This window comes from Rhamphochromis sp. 'chilingali', assembly GCF_963969265.1.
Source record: "Rhamphochromis sp. 'chilingali' genome assembly, chromosome: 10".
Taxonomy (NCBI): Eukaryota; Metazoa; Chordata; class Actinopteri; order Cichliformes; family Cichlidae; genus Rhamphochromis; species Rhamphochromis sp. 'chilingali'.
In genome coordinates this window covers 25,738,991-25,760,742 of record NC_137937.1, presented here as the reverse complement: position 1 = coordinate 25,760,742, position 21,752 = coordinate 25,738,991, and the positions used below count along the sequence as shown (strand labels likewise).

General features: G+C 38.7%; 2 protein-coding genes across 2 annotated transcripts; one reads left to right on the top strand and one right to left on the bottom strand.

Annotated features, from left to right (window-relative positions):
* Positions 1-1,081: 1,081 nt before the first annotated feature.
* c7a (complement component 7a) lies at positions 1,082-7,750 on the top strand. The gene is made up of 18 exons (XM_080893321.1): positions 1,082-1,145; positions 1,347-1,408; positions 1,518-1,596; positions 1,823-1,964; positions 2,047-2,191; positions 2,263-2,401; positions 3,064-3,207; positions 3,296-3,539; positions 4,262-4,375; positions 4,479-4,645; positions 4,778-5,006; positions 5,374-5,545; positions 5,726-5,813; positions 6,335-6,467; positions 6,550-6,738; positions 6,898-6,997; positions 7,101-7,285; positions 7,375-7,750. Exons 1-18 carry the CDS (start codon positions 1,140-1,142, stop codon positions 7,557-7,559), a joined length of 2,523 nt encoding a protein of 840 aa, XP_080749447.1. The 5' UTR covers positions 1,082-1,139; the 3' UTR covers positions 7,560-7,750.
* A 700-nt stretch (positions 7,751-8,450) lies between these two features.
* On the bottom strand, positions 8,451-16,022 carry rgs7bpa (regulator of G protein signaling 7 binding protein a). The gene is made up of 6 exons (XM_080893947.1): positions 14,911-16,022; positions 13,803-13,969; positions 10,901-11,031; positions 10,517-10,661; positions 9,795-9,865; positions 8,451-9,650 (listed from the first exon to the last, which is right to left on the bottom strand). Exons 1-6 carry the CDS (start codon positions 15,058-15,060, stop codon positions 9,559-9,561), a joined length of 756 nt encoding a protein of 251 aa, XP_080750073.1. The 5' UTR covers positions 15,061-16,022; the 3' UTR covers positions 8,451-9,558.
* Positions 16,023-21,752: the final 5,730 nt, after the last annotated feature.

Genomic DNA, 21,752 nt, shown 5'->3' with positions numbered 1-21,752 from the left:
ATATAGGAACAGCTTTTCATAAACAGTAGAAAATCTCAAGTTTGGCCGTGAGATATGTCTCCTTGAAGCTGCAGAGCTGACTGTGATGGACATCACCCAACCTCTCTCTGTCTCCCTTACCATGCATATATGCCAGGAATATTAAGATATGAAGATATAAGATATAATCGAGCTCAAGCAGAATGGCTGTGTTGCAGTTTTCCTCAAAGGTGATAAATACTGTGGAGATCAGAAACAGTCACAAATTTGCTTGAATCAAATTTAACCCAAGAGGAAACAGTTCTTAAATCTCTGTTGCCCTCCAGTGTTTGGTTGGATAAATCACATCTCAGTATGCATCACTACTGTATGTCTGTTTTTACTGTTTCAGAGCTGTAGATGCAAAAAAATCACTCATCTGAATAAGTTAAAAATGATAGTAGTCATTTAGATAACAGTTTACAAGGAGAAACACTGAAGCGTGGTTAGTAACTAAGGAACAGTTGATAAATAAATCAATAAGTCATTAATCAATGCTGCTGTAAATCGTAATACAACACAAAAGGGTGATGCTATATTATTGGGTGACTGGTCAATCAGTGTTTCATAAATATCAACGAATAAATCTAAATTCTCAGGCATCAATTAAACGATTAATGACTAAATAATTCTGAATGGCACAAAACTGTAATTCATCATTGTTTCATTAATTAATATGTGTTGCCTTAAGTAATGAAGCATTTTCTTAAAGGAAGACTAAGCAATGGTTAATTAATCTTGTGGTAATGTGGAACTATTATGTAACTTGGTGGTTTTCTGAAGACGGTTTGTATTAAACCCTTGTTTTTCCTCCACTGATGAGTAAAAGCATCTGTTGTGAGAAAGGTCATTCTTAGTAGAGGAAGCTTTGTTCAGTTTCAAAATGACTTCTCTGGAAGAACTTTTTGGCATGAACTTCCAACATATTATTTTCTTGCCTCTTTCACAATATGGACAGGAAGACATTCCTCTCTCTCTCTCTCAAACACACACATGCTCATAAATTTTCCCTTGAAACCTGATAAGCTCCATGTGTTGTATTTACAACAGCTGGACTCCCTAGGAAGAACGAAACATAGAAATCTTGCTCATTATCCATCTGTTGCTGTGCTTCTCTCAACATGAAGGCAAGTAGATTTTGCATGGATACATTTTTCAGTTTTCTGTAAAATATGTCACTGATGTGATTTCAGTAAGAGTAATTTTGTATTGTCATTGCTGTGATATTTCCGTGGGTGACTGCTATTACCAAAGCTTTTCTTTTGTTTTGCTTTCTTTAACTTTCTTTTCTTTGCTGTGCTTTTTTGTGTTTTCATTTTCCTCCTCAGAAAGTTGCACAACTCTGTGCAAGAGTCTTACCATGGCTCCTCTTCCTGTTCACTGCCAAGGGGTAAATCTGGTTTTCGTTTTGTGCTTTAAAGCATAAATATATTGTGCTTGTTGAACTTTATACGTTGTCATTTATATCGTGTTATGTTGATTTAAACGTCATTTTCAAGAATGTGTAACCAGGAAGTTCATTGCCAGTGGGGTCCTTTTGGCAGTTGGTCAGAATGTGATAGCTGCACCAAATTACAGGTCAGGGAGATTCATTGGTAACTAATTTCTTACCCATACAAATTTGCATGCATTTTCACGTACTGTATACAGTACAGTACAAGAAAGTGTATTCATAATAAAGATTTTTCACCATCAGAAATACTCAAGATTATGTTATTTTTAAAACTTGTGAAGATATTTTGCCATTAATTAAATTATTATTACTTTATATAAATATTTCTTTGTCATCCTGTGGATGCTACAGACAAGAACCCGATCCATGGTTGTCTACGCTCAGTTCGGTGGAAACCGTTGCTATGGAGAGCGAAGCGAGACGAGGCCCTGTGAAACCACACAAGGCTGCCCTATAGAGGACGGATGTGGAAACAGGTTTCGCTGTCGATCGGGTAGGAATCGAAACTGCCCTCACTTCCTTAATCCTACTGAAGTGGTTAAACAATAACTATCTATCTGTCTTTTGACTTGCAGGGAAGTGTGTTAGCCAGTCTCTGGTGTGTAACGGAGATCAGGACTGTGAGGAAGATGGACTTGATGAGAGTAACTGCGACATTTCAGAATACATTGTTTGTTCAAACTCAGTTCCTCCGCCGAACATTGAGATCCTAGGACTCGGGTAAGAGAAAAGTCTTGATCTAGATGTTTATTTTTTATGATTCATTGAGACATTAATCTATGTTTCTGTAGGGTTGACGCTGTGTCAGGAAAGAGCAGAGAAAGTGTCATCAATACTAAGAGCTTTGGTGGCCAGTGCCGCACCATCTTCAGCGGCGTTCACAATTCTGTTTATCGACTGCCCCTTAGTACTCTTCAGTACAGCTTTTTGGTTGGTACCTGTGGAAGAACTTGAACTGTAGTTCATACTGATACTTCTTTGGTCACAATTTCTTTTAAAGTACCCCTTGGATTTGTATTCTAGAGTTAAGGAGTGAATATAGCAATATTTTCTACCTATTCTACTTTTTTAATCTATTCAATCACACATTATTACCATTGGCTTGCTGCCTTTTGCTCTTTTTTTTGTTGCATTAGGCATTTGGCCATTGACTCACATTTGGTGCCCTCAACTTGACATACATTCACATCATCTGCAACATCTCATCATCTTCTCTTTATAAAGTTAATCAGCTCATTAGAGTTTGTCTTGCTGCTGATGGTGTTTTCTGATTTGTGGATTGAAAAGAGATGTCCAAAGTCCTCTCTGGAAAAACAAACTAACAAAGTGTAAATATATATGTCAACACATTGAAACAATAATTTTAAACCTGTTTTTATTCAAAGTTCAGATTTATGCTCATTTTTAGACATACAGTGACTCATTTGTATGACTCATTTTAACATAAGATTTCTGTAAACACAAAAAATTCACCTGTTTCATCTTATTCACCTGTAGGGTCTTCCCCTAAATCTAGTTAAGTTGTCCAGGTGAGCATTTCATATCTCTAAACTAGAGGAAACCAGACATTGTAACCCCTGTCCCGATTCCAGGTTAAAGTCCAGAATGACTTCAGTGATGAGATGTACACCAGCAAATGGCACTATGCAAAGGATATTGTCAAGAGGCAGACAGTAACCGGGACTACCACGGGATATCGCAACTATGATTTTCATGAACAACACGACAAGACTCAAGTGAGTAGAAACCTAACACTTTAAATAAAAAATGCCTTTGACAAGTCATCTCATGTTGAAACGGAACCTTTTTTTCCTCTTCTTACAGACCAAAAAGCTTTTAGTTTTAAAGAATGACATCGAGGTAGCTCAGTTCCAGACTAACGCTCCTCGGTACATCCCGATATCCGAGGCGTTTTGGAAGGCACTGGTCAAACTGCCATCTGTCTATGACTACTCGGCCTACAGGAAGATTTTGGAAAGGTTTGGAACGCACTACCTGTCTGCTGGAAGCTTAGGAGGCTCCTTCAAAGTTATTGCCACAATTGATGAAGAAACTGAAAACAATATGGGTAAGGATTCATAAAACACTAGTGTAATGGAAGAATTTAAAAATATGGTCTTAGTGGTTAATTCTACCCAGTGTTTTAAGGTGCTAAACAACAAGCCACTGCATGTGTCTATTGCTTGTAATAGTTGTAATATACATTTTTTAAAAATGCATTTGACTAAAAATGCTCAAAAATTTCCAAAATGTGTTTTTAAATGTAATCAGTTTGTAATGTAATTAAATTATTATATATATATATATATATATATATATATATATATATATATATATATATATATATAATTTACATATATATATATATAATTTACATATATATATATATGTATATATAATTTACATATATATATATATGTATATATAATTTACATATATATATATATATTTATATATATATAATTTACATATATATATATATATATATATATATATATATATATATATATATATATATATATATATATATATATATGTATATATATATATATATATATGTATGTATGTATTAATATGTATTTTCCTTATAACATAAGGTGGTCCGATATTATTTTAAAAAAAATCCAAGTTGTAATTGCAGCTGGATTTAACTATATCACACAGCTGTAGTGGTAGTATTTTTCCAATGCCAAGTAAAACATCTGGCTGATAAAAATGCTGCCATAAAGCCCTGCTTTAGTCCTGCCTCACTTTTCTGACACTGACTTTACGTTTTCCTTTGTTTTCAAGTCAGCGAAAGTGAGCAGTATGACGAATGTTCAAGGACTAAACGCTGGATTCTCATATTCCCCATCACCACAGTGAACTGTAAGCGAGGCCAGAGCACTCACTCATCAGGCACAGGTACAATTTGGATGATAATTTTACAGATACCAGTACCTATAAAAGCACTTTACCTCTATAAGTTTTTCTGCCATCCACTATCTCTTCAAACCTTTAAAAATAGGAACCAGGAGGAGCAATAATCTGAAAAAAGTGGATGTGGAGGGAGGAGGTGTCTCACATATTGCAGCGCTGAATATGATGAACCTAGATAATCCAGAGAGAAACTGGGAAATGTACTCAAACTGGGCAGAGTCTGTTAGGTCGTTTCCAAAGGTCATAAAACAAAAGGTAAAGAGAACGTAAAATAAGCTATTTGTATGTTAAAAAGCAAGATCATAATGTTTAATGAATCTTATATGGATTTCATCTTATCACTTAATGCAACCTTGCATCGCTTTTATTTTACTATTGTTTCTCCAGCTGCGGCCGCTGTCAGAGCTGGTGAAGGAGGTTCAGTGTCCTGGTTTGAAGAAGCTCTACCTTCGCAGGGCCATAGATCAGTACCTTGCTGAAAGTGCCCCCTGCCACTGCCGGCCATGCAGGAACAATGGAATGGTTGTCATGGATGGAGATGAATGTAAGTGCATCTGCAAGCCTAACACGTCAGGACCAGCCTGTGAGCAAGGAACTGAAGCAGAAGGGCAGCAGGGTGTGTATTGTCTTTCATACAGGATCTTTATTACTGTAGTTTTTTAAGCTCACCAATGTTACTTTTAAAGTCTAAAAGGGGCACATTGCAGTGAAAACCCCCTTTAAAAAACAAGTGTTCTTTTTCCTTTTAGCTTTTGTGTTGTGATTATGCTTAGAAATGCCAAAATAGCCCTGTGGGGCTGGCAGATGTGAGATTGGTGTCAGGCTTACTTTCAGGATGAAAACAAGGAAATTAACAAACTGTTAAATTGGGTTAAGTCACTATCATGGGTGGGGGTAGGATTTAATCGAGGCTAATATCAGACAGACTTTATTATTGTCCTTAATTTCTTTCTATTTCTTATTTTCCATTTCTGGTCATTAAGGAGTGATCCATGGTAGCTGGACCTGTTGGTCTGCCTGGTCATCGTGCTCTGGGGGCCGAAGGTCTCGTAGTCGTTCCTGCTCTAACCCCTACCCTCAGAATGGGGGACAGCACTGTATCGGAGAACCAGCTGAGACGTCCGACTGCGAAGATGAAGAGCTGCAATACTTAAGGTGAGAGCTTAAGTTTGTTTTGTGGGTTTTATGAGTTTTTTGTTTGTTTGTTTGTGCTGCGTGAATTTAGTGACATATTTGTAACAAGCACTGTGTTCATTGCATTGAGTTTCCAGTAAGAGAAAGTGTCAAACTGATTTTCATCAATATGTAGTTATGCAACACATACTTTTTCTACAGAACTATGGAGCCTCAGTGCTTCGACTATACTCTCCCAGCAAGTCAGAAGTGTGGAACCCCACCTGCTCTGATCAATGGCTACATTCTGGTAAAAATAGAAATTTTCACCATGGTGTGGAACAAATGATTACAAACATTTAGTATTTATTAACCAGACTAACTGCTACTTTTGTAGTGCTTGAACAGTGTTTTGCACAAAGTCACAGTACAGTGTTAGAAAAAGAGTTACGGGAAGAGACTTGAAACTGAAGCTCTAGTATCTCCTATCTAAGTGAAAGAGAGTCTGCCTCAATGTTACTGAGTTTATTAGTTATCTTTAAATATTTTGCTGAATTTTATATCTTCTCTTCCCCATAATAGAGATGTGTTTTGTCCTTGTGTCTCTATGTTCTCCTCTGTGCTCATCCTCCAACCATTTTTGGCAAATGGCTGCTCTTCCTGCTGCCACTTGTTCCTCATAGGGGAACTACAAGTGGTACTGTCTTATAAAGTGCCTTGAGGCAACCCTTGTTGTGAACATAAATAAAACTGAACCGAGCTGAGTTACATACCCACATCAAAGCTAAGAAGTTGAACTTGATGATCTTATCTTTATTACATTTGTCACAGGATCCAAAGGACATTTATCTTGTGGGTAGTAAAGTTGAATACACCTGCACTGAAGGTTTTTATCTTGTTGGTCACAGCACCATAGAGTGCACTGCTGATCAAACCTGGTCTGCCCGGCCTGGATTGTGCACAGGTGAGTAAATAAAGTTTAACATTTAGTGTATCATAATAATGAATTGCTGTGTCACATTGTAAAATTACACATTTTCTTCAAGTTACAAGTTGCCAGATTGGACTCCTTGCAGATGGTGTCATAGCCTCTCCTTTAAAGGAGACCTATGGCATAGGAGAGTTAGTAACATTCTCCTGCCCAGCGGGTAAACGGCTAACAGGCGAAGCCACGGCTATTTGCAATCCCAGTCTGGATTTTTCACCAAACCCAGCAGACGTCAGGTGCATCCAAGGTAAATTTTACATCAAGCTTTATAATCCTTTAGCTCTCTGCTAAAGGACTGTCCTGGACTGCTATGTAACAAAATGAAATATGATGAGCTCTATATTTAGTCATTCAGTGTAGAGAATCAGTAGACAATGTGGAACAGTGATTTCTGTGTATTCCACAGACAGCGCACCAGAACCAAGCATTGCTCCTGGAGTGCAGTGTAAACTGTGGGAGAAGCCTTCCAGAGGAAAATGTGTTTGCAAAATGCCTATTGAGTGTGGGTATGTTTATTCTGCTAATAAATAATTTGGTCATGTCAGTTTTGGCAAACTGGCTAATGATACTGATTTACTGTGTTTTTTGTGCTTTGTGCCCACCGGCCAGTTCATCTTTGAAGTTGTGTGCCACAGCTGCTGTAGGTAGAAAATCGGTCCTTCTGGATGTGTGCAAAATGAATGCATTGCAATGTATGGGGAAGAAATATATGACAGCAGAGGACAGCACCTGCATTTGGCCACAGCGTGATACAACAGGTTGCACCGGCTGCCACATGTGGGAGAACTGCGATGGTATGAACATGTGAAGTGACAAATGATCTATTATAATGTACAGCAGTTTGTAGTAATTCATGCTGTTTGTCTTCACACGATTTTCTCAGATCAAGCCAATGACTGTCGCTGTAAGGACTCTGCAGATTGTGCGAACCCTGGGTATAACGTGTGTGTCCGTGTTGGAGAGGATGAGACTGCGGCCACACAGACCATGAGTGAATGTGAAGCAGGACTTCGGCGATGTAAGGGAGAAAAAGTGTTTGTTGTCAGTATCCAGCCCTGCACCTCCTGAGCATTCAGGGCAGGAGCTGATTGACTGACCTCTCTTATTGGTCTTCTTTTATTATCCCACTTTGAAATATTCCACAAATTTTTTTGTGTAGCCAATGTTTTTTGTTTTTTTTATGCTAAGATTTAGCACACTTTAAAGGCACATTTTTTGCATGCGTAAAAATAGAACAATACTGTATTAACAATAAATAAAAAGCACATCAGTCATGTTTGATCTTTCTTCTTTTGTATTACTAATATTGAGACCAAGAGATATGTAATATTCTCACAGACAAACATAGCATAATGGACTGTTGGTTGGGTTTGAGAGGTAATGTTTGGAAATCTGTTTTTCAGGCTTGAGAAAGTGTAGGGCTTCTCACAAAAGATGTCTTGTGCTTACTAAACCCGACAAAGCTCATCCTGCGAAGCAAACCCCTGCTGACAGTCTATTCCTGCCTCTGGCTTGCAGCCCTCGCACAGTGTGAATGCACGTCTGCATGTGTGTCTGAACCTGTCCGTGAATAGCTGTGAAGACACCAACTACTTAATGTTTTATCATCAATTCAAGAAATACTTATGGTCAGCAGAATGATTTTCTAGGTTTGAGATGTTGATCACAAAGACTGATAGTTGGGGGAAAGGTGTTAAAAGTGCATCTGAGCTGCCATTCTTGAAGGGATAATGCATACAAATTGATGGTTTTTGGGTGAGATGTGGTAAAAAAAAAATTCCTATCTATCTATCTATCTATCTATCTATCTATCTATCTATCTATCTATCTATCTATCTATCTATCTATCTATCTATCTATCTATCTATCTATCTATCTATCTATGAAAGAAGGACAGAGAGAAAAAAAAGCACAAATAATGGCATACATGTTTGTTCTTTGAATGCAAACCACCTAATTTGCATTTAACACAGTCAATTTATCTAATTAATTCAGTGTAATTTTACTGTTTGAGCTTTACCAGAACGTGCTAGACAAGTTTGTCTCTGTTGATTGTTTGTCTCCACCCGGTGGACATTTCAGTTCATGCAAGACAATGACAAACACTGGTGGATGAGTTTCAATAACAAAAGTTTTATTAACAATGTAAAATGACCTATATCAGCTTTGACTACTGTACCTTCAGCTTGCCATAAACAGTGATCACTATATTTAATAAGCTGCGCTCTGTCTGCTTGACTGCCCAAGAGAGAGAGATGCTCTCTGCTTATACCAACAGCTTCTTTACTAACCACCTGCAACCTTGAAAATAATTCAGAGAGCATTGCGTAAAGAGTATGTGTATATACAAGTCTAATGTCTCGATTTATAGATAGATATTGTGTGCAAAGAAGTTTTCTTTTGACTATTGTATCTTCTATTCCATTTTGAAGCTGGAAAGTTTAAGTTGGGTACAGGTTCTTGTTTTATGGAAGACTAAATTAAGTACATTGAGAAGAAAAACAGCAAGGAACAGAAAACGGAGACTGTAATACACAAACGTATTCTTCACAAACCTGTCATTTCAGCTTAGACAAACGACAGTAAAACTTTGTCATTGCAAGAGCCGTCCTCAGATGTGTGAATGGCATCTGTTCATAAGTTATCACATTATTTCTGACAAAATGGACATTTAGATTCCCTTTTTTAAAAAAAAATAAAAACATAAATCCACATCATTCACTCAGGCTTGTGGAAGTAACAGAACATTGATATTATCATTTCAGACAAACTCTCATTCCCTTTTACATCAGACAAGCAGATATCGCACTTCGTTTACCAAAAAAGGGGAAAATCTGTTGCAAAATATCTTAAAATATATGTTCATGACTTTTGTTTTCATTACACTGCAGTTACAATTCTTCTTCGTATTACAAAATAAAATTATAAAATGGGCAGCCGTTAAAAAAAAGAGAAAGAGACAATTTATTTGAAAATGGCAGTAATAGATTGGTGGGAGACACAAGTGGTGAAGGACAGTGGGTAATGGTGTCTTTGTTGCCGCCTCCTACCCACAAAGGCGGGGCCCTTAGCTGGTTACCAGGCAACAGAGCCCAAAGAACCGCCTCTTCCTCTGTCGGACTAGTGGGTAGGGAGTCAGGTTCAGCAAACTGCTGTCATCTGGGCGAAAGAACACACAGACACCACAGCCAAGTCATGCATTTTTCCTCATTTGAGCTACGATGCAGTCCACTTAAACCAGTACCTCTGCTTCACAATGAATAATTCTGAAAGTGTTACTGCTTTTTGCATTTTCTTTCTCACCTTGGTTCTTCAGTGGTAAAGGCATTGTCTCCCTGAGTTTACTGAGAAGGTTCTTCATCTCCCTCATATCCCTGCAGTAAGGCAAATGGCTTTTTATGTTGTGTACATAAAGTATCCATAATATATGCAGTACATACTCGCATTCAGAAAAGCACAAAATCAGGTTTCCATTATTGGATTTTCTGGAGACTTTCCTCCCTAACTCGAACTCTTAACTTAATGTTAACCTAGGGACTGTATTTCAATTTATTTCATAATGTATTTCATAGCAGGAGTCGTAAACACACACGGTGTCTAGAAAAATAAGTAGTAGTAGTAAAATAAGTGTGTATACTTTTTGTTTTGAAATGTTGAAGCTTTGACACAAATATCTGATTATTTTTGGTATACTTTTATTGTTTTGTAAACTCAAATCTTAAATCCAACTGTGAGGTAAAACTATAGACCCACACAAACTACATAAATGTAATTTCAAGAAAGCCTTAGCTGATAAAAAAATATAAACATCCCAATGAATCTTATAATACAACATGTATTCCCAGTGTATTAAAATGCAATTTAATGTGATACGATACTTTGCATTATGTTCTTATAGGAAATGTAACAGATTACCCACCAAAATATATGTGAAATATTTGTTAAATCATAATAAAAACGCAAGTGCAGACACAGCACCTACGTACATCCCGAAGGACACAACAGAACACACTTTGTTTACCTACTTTTCTATGTTTTCTATGTCAGTGGCCACCAGCCAGCAGAGCTGAGGACAGTCAGTGGGGGAGGAAGAGGTGTCCTCCAGAATGGGGATGTCTGAGCTTTCCTCCGTTTTACCATCTAAGCCGGGAGGGCCACACGAGTCGTTACCTAAAGCACACAGAGAAATGCCTTAATCGTGTTTCCTCACTAGATACTGACCTAAATTATTTATGTCATTTGTACACAGTTATTTGAGTTTACTGATCGGTTTAGTGATGGCATTACTGGAATGACGGTGACGTTAGAGATACAAAATCCCATTTGTCCACATGTTTCTTTAAAAAAATTAAAAACAAAACAAAGCATACTATCTATAAACTATCCATGAGGCTTGTCTGTGTATTAACCTTTCCTGTGGAGCTGCAGCGATCCCAGCAAGCACACAGATTTGAGCATCTCTGTGATGTACATCTCCAGACAGCACTGCAGCTGGATGAAGAGCCTACAGATCTCAGGGTGGATTTCCCCGTCCTCTGGCCTGAAATGGCACATGAAGAGAACAAAGCTTACCAGCCAGGTGGAACTTGGTAGACAAAATAGTCTCTGCAAGTCTCTATGAGCATTACAGTAGTTGTTAATTCATCCGTGTATGTGCTAATCTTGAGTCTGAAACCAGCAGCAGCTTAAATAAATATTAGTACTAAACCAAAAAGTTAAAACGAAGAAAAATATATTCCACTCTAAGGATGTGTTACTGACATGTCTAATTTGTTTGACTCATTTAAACTGTAAATGCAATATCTGTTGAAGAAATATGATCACCTACATTGGTAACTTATGCACTGCCTGTTCTTGTAATTTGAGGGTGCACATCTGTGTCACATCTGTGACAAATGCGAGTCACATGCTTTTACTTGGAAATATCTTTACTTAAGAGAATAAGTGAGGGCTGGACCTGGTGATACTCGTGGTATTTTCTGTGCGTGATTACAGAAAATCTGTAACCTGAAGAATAACAGCAAATTCTTAATACCAGGTTTTAAGGCCAGAGAGGTTTATGAACTCAAATATGCATTAAAATGTTTGAGCAGAGTGTTTCCTAATCAAAGCTTAAAGTAAGCCTATAGAGTCTGCAATGATAATAAACATACTGTGCTTCTTATCCATGTTTTTTACAGCAAAGTTCAAATTGCTGCTGTCTCTGTGATTGTGCAAGCGTCTATATGTAGTGCTTACTTAACTCCCTGAGAATATATAAATAAAATGCACTGAAGAGATTCAAGCAACACAAAAGCCCGTCACAATATTTTTCATTCAACCGGAGCTGATCATTAGCTTTTATGAGACATCGCAGTAGCTTCACAACTATATTAATCGGGTTTTCAAAGGGAAACAGCAGGTGATATCCAGTGGGTGTAATATCACATGGGAAAGTGACAGCGATAAAAGGCGTGAAACTTGGTACAAATCTTTCTCACACAAATCATGCTCTAGAATTCACCTCTTCCAACAGCAAGCTTCTCCTTGCCATCACCGTTTTGTCACAGTGCCGCTTTACTGTTGCTCAAGCACAGCTGTCACCAGTGCTATCCCTCTAATCAGCTTTCCCCCTGCACATCGGAGGGACCTCGCATCATTCAAACCATTCTGACACACTGGGTTTATTTTATTAAAGGGGAATGAACTGGTTTAATTCAAGCTCTGTCTCTAGTAGCGGAGACAGACACTTAGATGGCCGAGAGAGCTTTTAGGGAAGGAGTTTTTAGAATATGTGCTGGTGATAATAATGGCAATGATGCAGATGCTGTTATCAGTGAGAATTTAAGAGTTCTCTCTAAAGCTACTGCACCATCTCCATTTAGCAGCAGAAGCTGGAACATTTAAGAGCACAGTTTCAATGGCTAATAGTCTTTTTTCTGCAGATACAGGTATAACTGTATTTAGGTGTATAATTATGAGCCATGCAGTTGAAAAACAACAGTGAAATGGTTCATTTTCCACCACTGCCCTGCTGCATTAAGGTATATTATTATTTAAAGCAACTAAATGCTCCTATTCAAATAAAGTTACATTCATGATTCATGCATGTGCACGATGAGAGATGTGCACTGAACATATTCAGTGTCACGCATCAAACATGTAGTTTTAAAACCCCACTAGAGTGAATTAAAATAGAAAAGAATTCAGCTTAACACTTTTTAAAACTGGACCTTGTAAAAAATATGGTGACAAATAATTTCTAATAGAAAAGGATCTCTCGTGGTTTAAATATACAGTATGTCCAGTGGTAGGAATTTGCCCCTTCTGCAAGATAAATCATGATGCTGTTATTGTTCCAGCAGCACCCAGGCTTTGGCAAGCAGCTGGCACTGCAGACGTCCTCCAAATCTCTCTCACCACTGGCTTCAGTCTGTCCGATTGTTATTTAAGTAAGTTTGAGTGTGCCAAGTTGGCTGGCATCTTAGCCTCACTGAGGATGTTAAAATCCCAAGCCTCCCTTTGCCCTTCTTCTACTGGCGCTATTGTAGAGGAGATATTGTGGGCCAAAACAGCAGTCCTTTCAGGCTCCTAAAACAGCTGTTTTCCTGTATCTTGAATCAAAGCTTTCATCACAAACAAACCACTTGAAATCTAATTTAACATGAAAATCTACTCAGAATCACTAAACAGTGAACAAACTTTGGATCCAACCACTTTAATTTACTGTTTCATTGTGATATCATTTGTTTTTGATGAGCAAAAGAAAAAAAACTCCCAAGGATTCCGATTCTTAAAAAAAATCTGTACTGAAGAAGCCACTCTCTCAATAAATTACAAGAAAAAGAAGAAAAAAAAACGTCATTGGCTCCACATTATTGATACTATTATCTCAGATATTAGTCCCGGGAAGCATTCCACTTTCCCTCCACTTTGTGCATTAACGTTTTAGGTCAGCTAATGGGAAGTGATCAGTTACAGTATGTTGTTGTGATTGCTTCCTGGTAAAGCTCTCCTTCTAACAAATTAGAAATGTCATGATTTTTAAAAGCTGATCTCATGTTCTGTTTTCCCACATACTTTGCCCACCACGAAAAAAAAAAAATCAGTCCTTTAATGGGACAAGCATTAGATGGCCTATCGAAAGAACATTCTTATAAAAACACACACAAAAAAAATATTCAGCAGCTCAAATGTTGATACTTGTGCAGGTTTACTTTGGTAAAATTAGCTACTTTTTTTTTTAACTTCCGGCGCTGCAGTGTTGCAGAGCGTTCAGCCACTGATGGCTCTTCATTTTCAGGACCACGGACAGCGTCTGTGCCAACTCACCCCGATATCAAGGAGAGACTATGGTGTGCCGCTCGCGCCATTTCGCAGCCTTTGGTTCGGGTCCTCAGCATTTCGGCCCGTAACGAAGGACAGTCGACAGTGATCTCGCCAATTGAGATGACCAGCTCACGGTACAGAGCCACAAGTGTATTGAATTCTTGGACGATCTGCATTACAGTGCGATAATAAGTCACACAGACACAAAAAGTTATTACCTAACGAACCAGACAAGTAAGCATCACACAAATAAATTGCAGGATAGTCTTTATCCTCAGTCCGACCTGTCAACATGAAAACGCGTCAGCCAAGAAGGAAATGCTGAGCAGCATTTTACAGCCCCCCCCCCCCCCCCCCCCCCCCCCAAAAAAAAAGACTAATGGGGACAAATAATGCTCCATGTGCAGTTAGACTGTCATGTGCTTCATTTCGAAAATTGCAGCCTTGCACATGTGCAGTCACCGATCCTTGCGAAAAACGCGGAAAGTGAAGCACAGCCCGCAAAGTAAGACTGCACGATAAACCAGCTGATTGTTGAATTGGTTGGTTTTCCATCATGCTAAATTTGGTTGTCTGCACAACCACGAAATTTGAGCTTGGGGCACAAGTATTCTGCTCTTTTTGTGCACCTCCTGCATAGCATCCTGCTGTAGTCCTGTAAACGAACAGCGAGGCTCCATGACGATCACTGATGTATGAAAGGGTGAAGTAGGCTTTATCATTCCTGTCAGCTTCTGTCAAAGCACATATGTGCCAAGATCATGCACTCCACCATGGGTAATCTTGTCATTCGGGCAATGCTGAAATCATTCCAAATCACCAGCAGCTTTCCACACTTTAAATGCAAATCACACAGTCAATCTGCACGCCGAGGTGTTCTGTTTGGCTTCACTGCCGACAAAGCAATGCAAATGCATAAAGCTATTTTTAGGCTGCTAGACCGGGTTAGAATCTTTTTTTTTCTTTTTTTTTTGCAGCTATTAAGAGCTGTCGCCTGTGCGGCGTGCATGCACGGGGTATTGGAACATCCTTAAACAAATAAAGGTTGCGATAATAGCACAGCACTCCTTATCAGAGGCACCATGCAGGCACTAACGTGCCGCAAACCTACCATTCTGCAGTCGGCCACGGCGCGCTGGGCTTTGCGGGTACTTTCGGTGCTCTCCCTCCTTTGTGAGTCTCGATAAGGAGGCTTGCCGATCTGGAAGATGTTCCCGGCGGATCTGGGGCGATTTTTGCGCCCATTCGATGCAGAACTCATGCATACACATCCACTATTAAAACAGCCCTAAGACAGAACGATTTGGTCTTATCCCCCCAAACTCCACCACTTTCTCTCTTCCTGCCTTACCACCCTGCACCTTACTGTTCACCTTATTCTCTCCTCGATTTACGCTCAGCTCACCTTCGCCAGCTATTGGCTGTGTTGAAACTCGAACGCTATTATTGCTCTATGTCTTACGTTCTTTCCCCCTAATGTGGGAAAGGTAGCAATTTTTTCCCAAGAAGAGCCCTAGAGCGCAGGTAAAGTACCGGATGAGAGCCCGTGACTCCTCTCCGCATTGCCTTGACTGCGACGGGGCGCAAGTCACCTTCACTCCAGCAGCACACGGTGCACAGTGAAGACTTCACACCCAACCCGGACTCCAGCTAGCTGAGGTGTCTTTTCTGACGCACCGATGTCAAGAGGGAACGATCGCATTCACGGATATTCTCCAAATGCAACCATTTTTTATGATTGCGCGTTTCCATTAAGCACCAATAAGACGGACGGTAACAGTCTTTTCTTAGCTATACAACCTCCTATTAAGACGAAATAACACGGCCAGTGTCCACGGCGACAATTTCACAGCGTACAACTGTGCCGGAAAACGTCGAAAAACTTAATTCCTGCTCTCGCGGTCTCAAGTCGGCTCCCAGTCTGTTTCCTTGAGTGTTTCCAGCTATTAGGAAGGGCCTATATCTAACCTTGGAGAGGCAGTAGAAGAACAGTTGCTACAGGCCTGACGTGGCTGGCAACACTGCGCACCCAAAGGACGCGAATACTAATAGGGCCCATCAACTCAACCCCCCTCCTCCCCCATGCTGACATATCAACTCCTGTACGTATGAAATTGAGGTCACTGGCCACTTTACCTCCACCACAAGTACCGAGTGGAGACAAAAAAGAATGAATTGAACACTTCCGTTAAAAATGAGCCTAAAGTGATTCTCTTTAGTTTTTAATATCACAAATTATTACTGCGTTTATACTCACATGCAGGTTAACTTAACAAGTGCTTAAGTTTCTGTTGTTACATGTGTGTCCGTCTACCTTTACAAGAATATAATTAACATAAAGAATGAAAAGGGTGGGCTATAGCTATATTACCGTTACTTAACTGGAAAAAAGTGCACGTTCAGCTTGTAGATAGTGTATCGTTTATTTTACATTTTGGATAGTTCAAGATTTAGCTTCGTTTCGACTAATAAAAATGCAGTTTTATCATCAGACCCTAAAACACAGTTGGGGTTGAGATATACATTAAAGTTAAAAATGCACAAAGACAAACTATTTTTTTACTATATATATTATGAGTATATAGATGTGTAACTGATCAATAAACGTTTTGTGTGTGTGTGTGTCTGATTACACCACAAAAGATCATCCAGGAAATACGTTATTTCAGCATGGGCACCGCTTTACTATAAGAGTGCCAGAATCAATTACTGGCTGTTGATGAGTGCTTTTCTCTCCTTGCTTTTCACAACCACAAATAGAAAAGTTTGCAGCAGATATTGTGAATAAATCAGTGAATGTGTATGGAGTGCTCTTCCTGACATGCATTACCATGAACACAAAGGAAGACTTGCGTGTGGAGTTGAAGACGCAATCACATATATTAGTGGCACAAAAAAGGCAAGGCAGAGAATTAGTTTGTGATATTTACTGTATAGTGACAATTAGTTTAAAGTAAGTTTTTGTGATCAATGTTTTCGGACAAACAAAAACCCATAAACATATCAGTAGTATGAACAACTACAGTAAAAGTTCAGCAAAAAACAAACAACCAAAGAGAACCATAACAGCCACACACAAAAAATGTAAAAAAAAAAAAAAAAAAAAAAAAAAAAACTTGTCCAAAAGGAGGCAAGACAAAAAATGGGAGATGAACGGCTAGAGAGCAGAGACCAATGAAGCAATCAGTTCAGTAAAGATTTAAGATTCTCCACAGCTTGGGCCCAAAGTTTAACTACACCTTCTTTAGCTCCACAGATTTAGGCTATGGAGAGTTTAAGATAAGCACATCCATGAAAGTGAGCAGCCATTGCTGCCAAATGAGCATTTGAAGTTTCCATCTTGTGGCAATCAACTTCTTAGCAGCTCTGAAACCAGCTAAAAACACTTGTCTCTGAGCCTTATGCAATGTAAGTTGATCTAAATAATTTAAAATTGAAATGTATGGGGAAAGTGGACCAGAAGTATGTAATAAACACAGATTTTCTTAAACCATCATTTACAGCAAGCTAAGCGGCACTGACTAATGTCTAGTTTTAGAGCTGTGAGCAATGCATCCACACTGAGATTAAAAGCCTGGTGCATACTTTATATGAAGCTGCTATAGAAATAATGGAAACTTGTAGAAAAAGTTCAAATAAAGGAGTTTTTTATATCCCAAACTAAAAGTTTGAAATGTGTAAGATGTGTGAGATGTGTGAATTCTTTGGCAAAAAATAAAAATGACCTAAAATGTCTTAAATAAAAATTTGTTGCATCTACAAACCTGTATGAAGTTTAAATGTTATTTCATATAAATTGTAATAAGTTAAACTAAACATGCATGTAGCCAATATAGACTCACCAGTAACCTAACATCCAAATCTGTGGAAGGAAAACCAGAGAGAAGGGAGGGAGCATGAAGGGAAACAGGAAGAACATGCAAACTAAACAGAAAGTCCTCACCTGACCAGACCATTTAAAACCAGAACCAGCAGTACTGAGCACTGCACCACCATCATGGTGCCCCCATCAGGTATAAGCATTATTAGCATTAGTAATATGTTGGGGAAAGCATTCATGAAACCACAAATGAATGTTCCCATACCTTAAAGCACATTTTTTTGTGTGTTTTTCTAACGTTTCGTTTCGTTTTTCTTATTGCGATATCCAACCTCTACAGTCTTATTAGACCCTCATCAGTCTGTTTTCTTTTAACTAAGATCTGCTCATTATTTTGGTTAATTCCACTTACAGGAATACAACAAGGATGCAATTTAAACTTATTTTGCATTGAGTGTTTGCTGCATTACAATATGTTTAATCAACAGTAACACATCTTAAAAATGAAGTGTCTGCAGTGGATGGAAGTTGGTAATTAAAAATTTCACATTGAAATTAATATGTCCTTGGACATTAGAAAAGTAATCACACTGGGAACAGTTCAAGTGGCTGTGCTGTTAAACAAAAGTTTAGGCATTGAAAAGTGTAATGGGATCATGTTGAAACACTGCAGCCTAACATGTTATATTAACATGCTGTTCGTGTTGTTGAGACACAAAACTGAGAACACTGGATTTTCCTTATTTCAGTGATTTATTAGAGATGTGAAGCTAGCACACTGATGGTTTTCCTCTACTACACCTCCTCACCTGCTTGAAATTCACTCACTGCGTTTTCATTAAACCTTACAGCTTAAGTTGACCCCCCTTTGCATGCTCGCTGCATCATGTTTATGTTATGTCCTCACTCCCCTTTACCCCCACCCACCCCAAATTTATCTTCAGCCTTACCTTATTTCTATGTTACCCCAAAATTGCTGCCAGGGCATCAAAAAGAGGGGAAGAAGAAATAGCAAAGAAAGCAGAATATGAAGAACCCAATAACCCAGTTCACTGAGTAGATGTAGATGATGACCATGTCCATGTCAAATCGCCAGCCACGAGTGTCATCCTCGAAATCCATGGTGTCCAGAGGGTAGCCTTCTCCGTGGGGGAACTGGCGTCTAGCAATAGGACTCGACTGCCTCTGGAAGCCTGGTTTAAATGAGAAATAAGTCATTTTGTGTAGTTAAAAAAGCAACAATTTCCTCTGGGGTAATTAACACACATAACCTCAGTGTTTTGATAAATGTTAGACGACAGATTTTGATACAACTAGAGCTGCTATTGAAGACATTTACAAATTCATACAAATGAAAAGTGCACAGGATTATTTTTAGTCTTCTGTGAGGCCTTGAGGTACAATTACGATAAATAGGTAGCACAGCATACACGCGTCATATTGTCAAAAGTCACAAAACAACAGCGCTCTTTAAGTGCAGCTTCATAAAATACTAGCTATGCTTTATCTTTATATAGTTTTGCTGTTGTTGCAGATGACGTTGCTTAAATATGACCCCACTTTAGAGGGAATTAAAAACTTGCCTCCAAAGATGCGGAAGAGTTTTCTGCAGCTCGGGAGAGGCCACTTTGCACAGCTTGCTTTCTGAAAGTTCTGTTTCCGGGAAAGGTATTCCTTTGGAAAGAATGTTCTTGCTGTTTGGTTTAGCTCTATATAAATACATATTTTAAAAAAGACACAAAGTTAATGCAATAAAAAAAACCCGACCATTTTAATCACTTCTTCATAGCTTGGCTAGATATGTTTGATTTACTCAACACATTCACTAACAGCACATATAGCGTCACTTGCTTCTCTGATTATCTCCTTGTTCTGTGACCTTGGCTCTGGTAATCAACACGACAGTCTAATCTTGTCATCTAATCATTAACAAGAGCCCTCAGTGTTTCTACAGTCCTCCTCACCATCTAATCCATGCTACTATATACATCTAGAAATAGGCTGGGATGAATAATAAAAGTTTTTCAGTGATTCATAAATTTGACCAAAATCAAACCAAAATTGTATCTAATAAATTATCCCAAGGTGACAAAATACATTTGTTAGCACACACCACAGAAATATACACAATACATATATTATTACAGTAATAACTACTATTATACTGCTTAACATTGTGGTGAAAAGGTTTCCCTACAGCTTTAGGGTTCCACTTTTTACTGGTTTAAAGAAACCCTAAAACATCTGCTCCTATTATTACAGTTCATTTCCACCCACGGGGAATACTACTTCTTATTTCCATTAGAAAGCACGGAATCAAAGTGCTCAGACTGTGTTTGATTTTGTCTTCTCAGTCTAAGTGACTCATCTGGTCAAAGCTGAACTTAGGTCTACTCTGCTCCCTGTGGGACATCTGCAGCTGGGCCCTCTGAACAATCTGCAGCTTAGATGTTGTGTAGCAGCCAACACAGGAATAAAAATATAGCTGAAATCGTTTGTCCTTAATGTCAGATTTTTACATGAAGTTGTTTTTTGCTTTATTCAGTCTTTAGTGCTGAGGAAGTTTGATTAAGTGATTATACAGTAAGTGGTCCTTGCTCATCATCTCACCTTTTTGGAAGAAAACATGTGTGATGATTGTTCTGCACAGGGGGCAGGGGGTATTAGTGGGGCTGTTCTTAGCCAGCGTCCTAAGACAGGGCTCACAGAAGATGTGATTGCACGGGTGGCACATGTAAGGACTGAAGTACACATCCAAGCAGACAGCGCAGATGTAGCCCTCTCTGTCCCCGGTAGTCAGGGCCTCATCGTCCTCACTGCTGCTGCTGGATGGGTTTCCTGTTGAACTCTGGGAAAAAACAGAAGTAGAAAAGAACATTTTAATTGTTAAAAATATCTTTTCTTGTGTGACCACAAACCTGCTTATGTTTGCATGTGTGCATATTTAAAGCTCCAATATTAGAATGATAAAACCCATTTTTGCACAGTTTTGGCTATATGGACTAACCTCTGAGACAGTTATATTAGTATCTTGCCTAGGATTGGATAACAGCAATAAGAGAGAGCAATCCAGAGATTTGACCCTTCGCGTATGAGATGTTAAGTATAAATTATCACTACAAGATGCTACCAGTTAGCATTAAATATAAGTGAAAATGTCCTCTTTCACAGTTCTCTTCTATTTGAATTTCTTTTCTCTTTTGATGAATGTAACCCTCTTTGACACCCATCCAAACAGCATAATAATATGTGTGAGGACATGAGGGTGTCAGGTGTGAGTTCAGTCAAGTGAAATGTCTGCCTACCTACATTTTCACACATCTTACTGTAAAGCATAAACATTGTTTGTTAGAGAGAGCATTCTGACCCATCATAGGCATTAGTTCAAACTCCTATTACTTCATGGAAAACCAATAGAGGTGCATCTTAGGATGTGTCACTTTATATCTGTTGCAGTTTGTCAGTTAAGCCCTACTATGAGCCCTCTTAACCTCTATTGGATAAAAACAGAAGGTGGGTTTTGGATCTGGTTAGTATTCTCTTTCATCATGCAGAGCATCTGCTACACTCTTTCCTTACTTCCTCTTTTCTCCTCAACAGTTAATTTATCCTCATCACTCACTTTTTATGGTTCCAAATTCCAGCTATAACTCCATGATGTAACAAAAGCTCTTTTTTTAAAATAGTAGCTAGGGCTTTCCAAGTCACCCACCGCCTCCTCAAACACGTGTTGTGTTGGCAGACCCCTGAGAATTGAAGCTTCACTGTTTAAAAAGAATCCTGGGGGTGTTTCCAAAGTAATTACTATTTTCTCACCCTGGGGGAGCTCCAGGGACTTCCCAGTCACATCAGCCCATCCTCCCAAGGTGTGTCATTAAAGAGAGGAGAGAACACAGAGCACAGGGTGTCTAAGTAAGCATAGATGCTGAGGCTCTCCTGGCAACATGTATGGTGACATGCCAGTTTTGTCTAGGTTACAATCATATACTGGTATATAAATGAATAAGAGTGTGCTCTATGACATACAGAACCAAAGTTTAGACTAAAAAAAACTGCTAATTTATAGATAAACCTATAACTGAGTGAAGCTCTATTTGATAGCGCTGCTGCACCACAAACAATTTGCATTTCCT